At 43.7% G+C, this 6,799-nt stretch overlaps 1 protein-coding gene across 1 annotated transcript; it reads right to left on the bottom strand.

Annotated features, from left to right (window-relative positions):
* Positions 1-120: 120 nt before the first annotated feature.
* LOC139541845 (transmembrane protein 26) lies at positions 121-3,431 on the bottom strand. The gene is made up of 3 exons (XM_071346746.1): positions 3,132-3,431; positions 1,395-1,542; positions 121-930 (listed from the first exon to the last, which is right to left on the bottom strand). Exons 1-3 carry the CDS (start codon positions 3,323-3,325, stop codon positions 121-123), a joined length of 1,152 nt encoding a protein of 383 aa, XP_071202847.1. The 5' UTR covers positions 3,326-3,431.
* Positions 3,432-6,799: the final 3,368 nt, after the last annotated feature.

A 6,799-nucleotide genomic window follows, 5' to 3' on the forward strand; every position in this document is an offset into this window, starting at 1 on the left:
AGTCATGCATCATGGCATCGTAGGCTCTACACCTGGCAACCCCTCTGATCTGATTCTTTGTCTCTCCCCCTCCACCTCCACCTCTGTCTGGCAGCTCTGTTCTCCACTTTCCTTTCCTCCCTACTCCTCATCCTCCTCTCCTTCCCCGCTACCCTCCCGCTTCCCCTCCCCCTCTTCCTCCCCCTCCCTCTCCCCGTCCCCCTCCCCCCCCTCCTCTGTCTGGCAGTTCTGTTCTCCACTCTCCTGTCGTCTTCCCTCCACCTCCTCCTCCTGGGCTTGTTGGCACCAGGGCATTGCACACCTCTCCAGCCCCCCTTGGCAGGCCTCCCCCTGCTGCTCACACTGCACCACAAAGATCCTGTAGAACTCCAGCAGGACGACAAGGATGTTTTTACAGGTGAAGAAGATCATTAGCTGGTTGAGAACGTTCTCCCTGATCATGAGGTAGAGGCGGTAGATGAGGAACGGCCCGTCCTGGAGCCCCACAGTCAACAGCAGACTCCACACTTCACTGGAGCAGCACGGTGTATAGCAGGAGGGGGGAGCTCCAGGCAGTCCCTCCACTACAGCCACACTTCCCTCCTGAGAGAGGCCCCGCTGGGGGGAGCCGGGCTGGGACAAACAGGGCTGGAGATGGGCCTTGGGGGGGCTGGTCTGGGTCAGAACCAAGGGGAACTGCATGAGGGCCCAGGAAAAGAGGGCAAGGCCCATAATGATGACGGCCCGGTTGGTCTTGACCTCGGGCTCCTTGAAGGTGTCAAATATGTCCAGGATGTCAGCGCCCAGGCCCACGTAGACCATGAGGAGCTGGGAGAGCTGGTCGCGGGACATGTCTCCTTTGGGCATAAGCCAGCGGCCCAGCACCAGTACGATGAGCATGGTCTGCTCCAGCCCTGCCGCCCAGTTCTCTGGGTTCAGCTGCAAGATGTCCTGCGTCAGTCAACACAACACACAATGAAATGAGATTATACTTTGTCTTCTAAGAAAGTTACTATGTATCTTAAAAAATGCTCCTTAACCAGAAGATAAAATGTACACATTAGAGCCTTGAAGAGGGAATTTATCCTGACTCAATTGTCATTATCTTGGTCTCCAAGATTCATATCAATTCCGTCACCAAAATTCAAAAGTAGCCATGAGGCAAAAAATTCCACAAAAAAATCCCATAAGAAAGAAATAGCCCCAAAATCATCCATCACAGAAATATCTGAGAGTATCTTGAAGTGAGTCTAATCCGGACTTCTCATTCAATCACATCTCAATCAATGTGTCAATTACATTTCCCTCGTCCTCCCTTATAATGTATTAATCCCTAGAGATTCACATCTCATCTGTGATCAGGTATCAGTTAATTGTTGCTGGGGGGGGGGGGGGGGTTGTAGTGTGATACCTACCGCTGAGATGGGGATGTGAGCCAGCAGCTCTTCTAGCTCAGGGCCAGAGGAGATGTTGACAGGGACCTTGTACTGCAGCAGGCTGAGCTCCAGGAACCAAATGGAGGGGATGACGGTACTGAGGTAGAGGAAAACCATGGGGGAGAACCTAAAAGCAAAGCGACAAGGAGGGAAGGGGGAAGCTATTTTTAGCAACACACACACACAATTTTTTGGCCAGTCAGTATAAGAAGTAAGCCTTACAGAAGTGTCCCATTTCAGACGGCCAATTATTCTCATCATGTATGCAAATCCCACTTGACAGTGCAAAGCCTTCTCCACGAGGAGAGAACTTCAAAGTGAGAGGGAGAGAGGGGCCTGGAGTAAGTTTCCGTCTCAGCATGCCCCTCCACACATGGAGGAAATATGAAGGCTGGCTTCTGCAGCATCATTAGGATCGATGGAGGAATCATTCCCCTGTTGCGTTAGAATCGGCAATGGCATAATTTCCTGTCATCCCTTTGAAGGATGTGGAGCAGAGGTCATCCAGTGTTTATGTTCATTCAGTTCAGGGCCCTGAGCCATGCAGGAGACGACGGTTAGAAAAGGAGTAAGAGTCGCATAAATAGACTGGCTTTTCCTGGAAAATGACAGTTAATCCAGCAAGCGAGATAGTCAGAGTGTTGTTGAAGGACATATCATATTATTAGGGAGATATACTGTATACATAGAGATGGAGAGCTATACATGGAGAGAGAGAGAGAGAGAGAGAGAGAGAGAGAGAGAGAGAGAGAGAGAGAGAGAGAGAGAGAGAGAGAGAGAGAGAGAGAGAGAGAGAGAGAGAGAGAGAGAGAGAGAGAGAGAGAGAGATATTTTGGATGCATACAATAAGTGTCTCACTATATCTGCCGCTCACCAAAGTAACAGGCAGAGCTCTGTAGACTGTGAAGACAGCCAGGCCAACGGGTTTATTTGCTAATGTCTTTCTATCTAACATTTCCATTTATCGCAAAATGAACAGGAGAGGATTTTTTTTTTTCTTGCATGAAATTAATGAGTTCATTTGTGTGGTTAATCATTATTACAATTGCTGTGTAACCCTGGGGCTGTTTGATTGTTTTTCATTAGGTTTTCCACTTGGGCTACGACTCCCGAGACATGAATAGATAATAAAGATTGTGCAAAAATGGAGGTGCCACTGTAAGTCTTACATTGTGTATTGTGTGCGTGTGGGTGTGGGTGTGGGTGTGTATGTAGGTGTGCGTGTGCGTGTGCGTGTTGGTGTGGGTGTGGGTGTGAGTGTGCGTGTGTGTGTGGGTGTGAGTGTGCGTGTGTGTGTGGGTGTGTGTGTGTGCACTGTGAAAATTATGGAGAATAGATTGTGAGGAGGACGCTTTATCGAGGTCATGCACTATAATGGAGCAGAGGGCTTCTAAATGAGTTGAAAATGTGAGTGTGTATATGAATTGGAAGTAAGTGTAGTATGAGTGGCTGATGTTAGAGGGACAAGTTATTGCCTTGTGGCTTTATACAGGGCAAAAGGAGGAAGCACTGGCAAATTCATGTGTTCATTCTTACAACGTTACATTGGTACCAGAACCAGTTTGGCTAATACTTTTCTTTGCCAACAGGTATAATGCATTTTAATGCAGTCATTATAAGACTTAATTGTGTATGATAGGTAATGATTATCATTATTAGCTTTGTGTCATTGCTGTAGAAGGCACTGTAAGGCTATAGATGTTATATAGACGTTACCATTTCCACTCTGCATTGCGGGTACACTTGATGGTGACTGCCATCTCCACACCCAGCAGAGCCACGCCCATCAGCAGCAGCCAATAGAGGGGCTCCCCTTTGACGGCGACCACACGCCACACGGTCACCACCCCATGCATAGCAAACAGGAAACGGCTCAGCAGAGCCAGCAGGAAGTTGATGATGCGACACATCCTGTCTGAGAGAGGAGTCCCACAAGCCCCAGTTGAGGAGGATGAAGTGTCCGTTAAGACACTGACCTAAGGTCAGTTTGGTCCCTAATGGTTAAGGTTAGGATCAAATGAGGTGTCCGGTCCCAGATCTGCTTCAGTCAACTCCTTAGATTATCATTGTCATGTCATACATGAATAGTCAGAGGAGTTGGCTAAAACACAAACAGATGGAGCCAGACAATGAAGGAGGTAAGCTCATCCTAGAGCTGTTCTATCTGGAACCTCACCAGTGCTCTACTACAGTATGTGTGGTATCACCCAGGAGGTTAGTGAGTGTCAGCGGCAGAAATGATAATAAGAATATTTTTTAACACATTTTTGCAACGAACTGAGTCTAAAAGCCTCTTATATTTGAGTCATCATCGCACTTTAACCCCAAAAAATCTAAATGTTGAAAATTTGAACACTTAGGCTCAGACTGACTCTTGATGAACTAGGTTACCATACCATACTGTATGGCTAATAGCTTTATCAACCTATACATTCAGTATTAGCCCATCTGTGACCAAACCAAACAGTTGAATTGGCATTAGACAATGAGTAGCCTCCATAGCTGATCTAGGTCAGCCAGATACTAGTCTGTAGGATGAAACAAGCCATCACTGATTAAGAACTGTGCGAGGAGCCAAAGTGTGACTTTGAGAGTGATTAGTGAGTGTGTATTACAAAACTGTTAACTGATCTCCGCCAGTCAACTTCAAAGGACTGTACGGAGACATAAAAAAAAAATGTTTTTAAGGTGAATCATTTTATATTGGATCATTTAGGATAATCTGCTGTATGATCATGATGACTAGGAGTGGTCCCTGGCCAATGCACTGTCCATGTTTGTCACATCTACTATTGGTTACAATTTCAGCTGGTTAAAACCTCTTAATCTGACAGTCCCCGAAATCGGGCACTAGAATTACTTTAAAAAATATATGTATATGTTTACATAACTTATTTTATTGATTTCCCACCGTTTTATAAGTCAGAAGACAGCCATTCAGACCTTCCTAGGACCATGTCAACATCCTCTGTCGAATAAACATGTATTTGCCTCCCTCTGGTGCCCGGCTGCATCATTACATCCATTTATATCACTTCACAGCAACTTTATGTCAAAGGGGCGGTCCTTAGAAAAACATTTATCCAGCACGACTGCTTCATGGCACAGACATGGCAAAACAATCGCTGAATTTGTCTCACGCAGGCGGATCTAAATACATAAATACTTTCATAGCTCTATGATAAAAAATGTGATTTACACACTTCCTTAAACCTAAAAGAAGTAAAGTAATGTTGTGTGAAAGTCAAACATTTGTTTTACGTCAGAGGCAGACACATTGCATATGCTAAGAACTACAAAATCGAGCCCTTTACATAGTCCTTCTCCCCTTGTCTATAGGAGAGATGCACACTGTTTAAATGGCCCAAATGTTGATTTAGACATTCACAAATTATTTTGACTATCACTAATGTCATGATATGTTTGGTAAAGTAATAAAGAAGGTGAAATATTTGGTGTAGATGTTCCTAAAAGAGATTATAACTATATATGGACAGTGTATTATAAAGTATGAAAAGGCTTATTCATTCATAAAAACATTTTTATCATACCATCATATTTGTATATGTTTTATTATACTTTTATTGTGTACTAGATCATATGGGTTGACAAGTGTTTTTTTTCTCAGACATAATTAAACAATTCCAGGTGAAAGCCAAAGGTCAAAGCTTTCTAAGGGGGGATGGAACACTACTACATTAATAAAATATTGCCCTCCTGCTAGATTGATGAGTAAAATCATAGCGAAACAGTGCAAAACGGCTGTTAGCTCAACTGGTTAAATTCAAACTGAGAATGTACTCGTTACTGAATATCAATGCAAGTCAATTAGAAATATGTAATTATATACTGTGAGTTGCATCTTTTGAGTACTAAAGCAACTATAATACTTAGAATACTTAAATAACTAACTAACTAAACTATAAGTAGCTAACTAACTAAACTTCTAACTTTTGTACAAAAAGTACAAAACTATTATTGTGATGATCAAAATGTGTTGTCAGTCTAATTTCTTCATACAATATACATGTATACACTATATGGTCATACTTACAGAGTGAAGAGTCCAGATGAAATTAAATCTTTCTTGAGAGTGGTTTAAATGTAGCTCCAATATTTCTTCAAGTTTGAGAGGCTTTTGTTTTTGTGAGTAGATACACCCCTGTAATGTGCAGTCCCTCACTTCTATATGATATGGCTAAGTTGTGCCACTGTGTCTGCTTTTTAAACACCTCCCACCCTAAATACACACACCACCACCATCCCTGGCTCCCAACACAGACCATATCTGACAGAGGTAGCCCACTGTATGAGAAGGCACAGAAGATAAGAGATCACTAAATCTCTGGGTAACATTTGACTTCAAAGGGGCATTCATAACATCTTTATAAAAACCAGTCATAACACCTTCATGAGTGTTGCAGTATCATTCATCCAACATTATTAGATATCTTAATTTGGCAGAATGCCACTGGGTAAACAGCTCTTGGAATTGTCTTATGGAATAACTTTTTGTTGACAACATCTGGGAGAAAGTGGATCTGCAGTTCCCCATGAGTTCTGGCCTGGAGCACCAATCGTAAATATTATGTAAGGCCTAGTGTGTGTGTGTGTGTGTGTGTGTGTGTGTGTGTGTGTGTGTGTGTGTGTGTGTGTGTGTGTGTGTGTGTGTGTGTGTGTGTGTGTGTGTGTGTGTGTGTCCGCTAGGTGGCATTGTTAGTGAAGGGCAGCAGATAACGCTTCCCATCTCTGCGCCGACATCTTCATCGCCATCCTTCATGATGTCATCTCTCTGAGCACAGAACAAAGTTATCTACACTGGAGGAGACAGCCTGCCATGGGCACCCAGCCCTGCCCTTTCCCACCCAGGGGTGGCCCCTGGTCGGTTCAGCACTGCTGGGCCTGATAACAGCCTTACTCACGCCCCCTAGCCAGCCTCCACACGGAGAAAACGTGAACCAAAAACAGACTCCCAAGATATCAGAGCCTGGTTCATCTCTAGGTTTCTTCCTAGGCTCCTGCCTTTCTAGGGAGTTTTTCTTAGCCACAGTGCTTCTACATCAGCATTGCTTGTGGTTTAGATTTATAGGCTGGGTTTCTGTATAAGCACTTTATGACATCTACTGATGTAAAAAGGGCTTTATAAATAAATGTAATTTGATCACTAAGGGAATATAGCTAGGAGGTTACAATAGTTTTTATGGTACTTCCTAACCATACAGACAACAACCGGTAGAAGTACTAGTAAGCAGTAATAACAGGTAATAAGCAGTAATAACCGTACTGCAAATAAACCCCTATCTTATTCTTGGTTAGAGATGCAATTTAGAATTTACTTCATCATGTATATACATGTACATCATGCACACCTGATTCTGCAATGA

This window comes from Salvelinus alpinus, chromosome 17 (assembly GCF_045679555.1).
Source record: "Salvelinus alpinus chromosome 17, SLU_Salpinus.1, whole genome shotgun sequence".
Classification (NCBI taxonomy): Eukaryota; Metazoa; Chordata; class Actinopteri; order Salmoniformes; family Salmonidae; genus Salvelinus; species Salvelinus alpinus.